Source organism: Fulmarus glacialis, unplaced genomic scaffold (assembly GCF_000690835.1).
Source record: "Fulmarus glacialis isolate BGI_N327 unplaced genomic scaffold, ASM69083v1 scaffold10335, whole genome shotgun sequence".
NCBI classification, from domain to species: domain Eukaryota; kingdom Metazoa; phylum Chordata; class Aves; order Procellariiformes; family Procellariidae; genus Fulmarus; species Fulmarus glacialis.
Genome location: NW_009212331.1, coordinates 1 through 3742, shown reverse-complemented (window position 1 = coordinate 3742; position 3742 = coordinate 1). Strand labels below are relative to the sequence as shown.

At 39.7% G+C, this 3742-nt stretch overlaps 1 protein-coding gene across 1 annotated transcript in view; it reads right to left on the bottom strand.

The window, feature by feature from the left end:
• MME (membrane metallo-endopeptidase) overlaps positions 1–964 on the bottom strand; it is a 44907-nt gene extending 43943 nt beyond the window's left edge. Inside the window, exon 1 of the mRNA XM_009577847.1 lies at positions 802–964. Coding sequence (XP_009576142.1) covers positions 802–961 — 160 coding nt within the window. The 5' untranslated portion in view covers positions 962–964. The remainder of the gene's footprint in view (positions 1–801) is intronic.
• Positions 965–3742: the final 2778 nt, after the last annotated feature.

Genomic DNA, 3742 nt, shown 5'->3' with positions numbered 1-3742 from the left:
GAAACATTCTAGTTTGACCCCAAATGGAAATTTTAGCTTCTCTGTATTATCTTTTCCAAAAATTATCAGGGTATTTACCCCTAAGTGGAATTATTTTCAAATATTTTGGTATGGCTGCTGAATCACAGAACCTCTTAATATGACTACACTCACTAAGAGTCCTTGCTGCAACAGCCTGTAAAAGGAAAAAATAGGATTTTCGTATATATACAGGAATATGGAGGAAGCACTGTAGTTTGGTTTTCTTCAGCAGTGTTGTGTTTTGTAGAGTTTTTTGCTTACTGAAGCATTAATTACAAACAGAAGTATTGCTAAGTCAGAACAAGCAGATGTCTTGTGTTTACCACAACCTTGCGTGAACGAATGAATTTATAGAGTCTCTGTTGGAAAAAAAGCAGTTTTGTGTTAAGTGTCCAGCAATAATCAGTGTGGATGCAGCTTTACATTTCAGATAATTGTGTCATACTGTCTAGTGACAAACATATGAAATATAGTTATGATATAGCAGCTATTAATCATCTAATTTTATACACTGGGTAAGGTACAATTTTCTATTACCGGGCAAATAATTCTGAGCTGACCTCATTATTTTGTTTTCTTAATGTTTTATGTAGTGCAGCTATATATACCATGCAACACAGTCTTTTCTAATACAACATTTTAATACAGTGCAACTTCAATTTTTTTTTTACTATAGACTAACAACTGGATTCTACTTATTAAAGCATTTTTTGTAATTTCTTAAAGTACTTTCATATTCATATGTATTTGTACATTCAGAGACAGTTTAAGTGCACTCACCATCATATGTTGCATACAGAACTATCATTGTGATCGCTACAATAGCTAGCAGAATCGCTACAACAGCTAGCCCTATTTCCAGGCCACTCCATCGCAGTTTCTTCTTTGGTTTTGGAGTATTCATTTCAGTTATATCCATCTGGCTTTCTGACTTGCCCATAACCCAGCGTCTGAAAAGGAAAAGGGAAAATTCACTGGAGGACTTGCACTGAGCCATAGGTCTTAAAAGTGGCTCCTCAACTGCACAGTAAAAGATGTTTTCTGGGTGAGTTTTTAAATTATTTTTAACAGTACTAGAATGTCAGTCATAAAATTAAAAATTCTCTCCTCTCACGCATGCACACACACAAGTACGTACCATGCGCTACTTGTGACTTACGGAGAACAGAAGAGTAGTCTTCCTTCACATGAAAAGGCCACCAAATAGAGAAGGGGGGCCAATAAACCAAACCCTATTAAAACATACCCGTGTGGTTTAATCTTGCATGATGGTACAGGAGTTCACAAGCAAGCAAATCAAGTCTCCCTGCTTGAATAAAAATTAACTTAATCTGCCAATTACTTATCTAATGCCAAAGGTCAAAATATGGCATTGTGCTTCGCTGTCATTTCTTAAAACATTATGTAAGCAATTCTTGACTATAGCTTTACAGCTGTCTCTAAAAATAGGAAAAAAAAAATTCAGGCTCTGCTGGGAGCCTGTCAAATTCACACTGAAGATAGTGAGTCTTCACAGTAATTTTTAAAGAAGTGCGACCAAGTCCTCTCTTTTGAAGTTAGAACACTGTAAACTAGGAGTAACTACAACACATGCATGCAAAACTGGTGGGAGTGTGAATGGACTCATGCTCACTCATGGAATGTGTATGCAATAGTAGATTTTAAGATTGTGTTTCTGTCGGTCTTTAGAGATAACCTGGCCACCTTTTGCAGTGCTGCAATTCTTTGCTCTCTCTTCATCTGCTCCCACTTATTTAGGGCCAGACTTTCCTCTGCTGACAGAGATTCAAATTCCTATACATACAGCAATGTATTTCTCAGCATTTCACAATGAAAACTCAACAGTTTCTATTCACAGCATTTCCTGGGGATCTTTACATCCACAGATAGGGTACACACCCTCTCCATTCAACAGGGAAGAATATGAGAGTTCCACTAGGATAAATAATGGAAACACCTACATTCGCCAGACCCCTCACAAGAAGGTCAACCAATGGTGCAGGTCAGGGCATTCAAGTCCTCTTGTATTCATTACACCTTTTTTTCCCCACTCTCTGTAAGTTGGTGCAACAGCAGTAAGGGAACCCTTCTCAGTTTCTGCATCCATTCAAGTCTAAGACTTCAACTTAATTATTTTAAACTGTTTTAACTGTATTGCTAGCTGGTATTCATCTTTGTCTCCTCAAGCTGCTCCTCAAGTCTCCTCAAGTCTTTCAGATACCCAGTCTTTCCTTTTCCTCTGGACCTTCTGTTTCTGCTTGACTAGTGTTCCTTAGTTTCCAATAATCTTTTTCTCTCTTTGATGTCCACCTCACCTAGCTCACCTAGCTCGTCCACTGCAAAAACATTTCATTAAAGTGTGTATGTTTATTAATAAAATAAAGATGTCAAATAGCTCGGTATTATGGACCTAAGTAAACAGAGATTCTGTGTTCCACGTGTTTACACAATACCTGTCTTAGTGGATCCTTGGACACTATCACACTAACACTGTTTCTCTAAATGAATGAGAGAACATTTTGTTTCAGTGTGGCTCATCTCCCCTTTTGTCACTATCCTCTGGACAAGATGCGTGAAGTGACTGGCAGTGCCAGAACCTCAGGTCATCTATGGCTCAGGAGGCTGGAATCCTGCAGGGTCTGCCCAGCCTCTGTCTTTCCAAACCCATCGGAACCATTAGAACTGCTTTCTTTTTCCTCATGTGCTGCTGTTTTTCTCTGAAGAGTAGGTTTTTGGTCAAATCAGCAAGTGGTTTCTGAGACACAGGACTGAAATCCCACAGAACTGTGTAAAAGAGCAAGCTACATAGAGAAATTTGCCCTGCATTAACTGTGAGCTATAAATTTACAGAAATAGAAAAGCAAATTAACAATGATACCCTTCTCACTTCCAGTCATACTAAGCAGCAAAAAATGTTACTTATATTGACTAAATACTGACCAGTCCCCAGAACCCTCTGAATACTTGGAGCCTAATTTAAGAAATGATGCTTATCTTCTGACTCTGATGGTGTCTTTAGAGCCCTGAAAACACAGTTCATTAGAGCAGCAAGAAACACTGTACTTTTCATGTGCAAATATGTTCCTTACAGTCAGCCTAAGTTTTTCCAAGTGAGCTAATCTTTCTGTTCCTGCAGGAGTGTTCCTCGTGTTTAAAGGCATCCCACTGACTAATTTTTACGTCTAGTTATTTAGAGAACTTACCCCATCTGCATTAACGAACACCAGGTAAAAGCTTCTTTATGTGCTAATTGCAAGCACAGCAAAAGTATAATTTAAGCAGATGTAAGCCTAGTTACTATGGTTTTCTTACATTTCTCCTAGTGCTTCTGTGATCCCCTCTACTCTGCCTACTAAAGCTATCGAACAGACAGCTGAAATTATTTTGACTGATCCTGGTCTAGGTGGCACAGGGAGTTAATGCATTAGCTTTTCTTTTTGGGATATGTATGTTAAAAATCGACTTGTGCCTTGCTTGGTTCTCAGGGTAGTCTCTACAGAAAATGTAGCACGTCACAAGAATACTTTTTTTTTTTAATTAACTTCTGTAGCATGTCCTGTGCAGATGAGCTACCCCCCGGCACGGCAGAAGCGAGACACAACGGGTAAGGACGACTGAGAAGTGCCACGGGGCATGACGCCAGTCAGCCCCATCCCTGGGCTAGCACCTCTCCCCGCGCCGTACCGACTGCACGGAGCGGCCGGCGCCAAGCCCAGCCCGG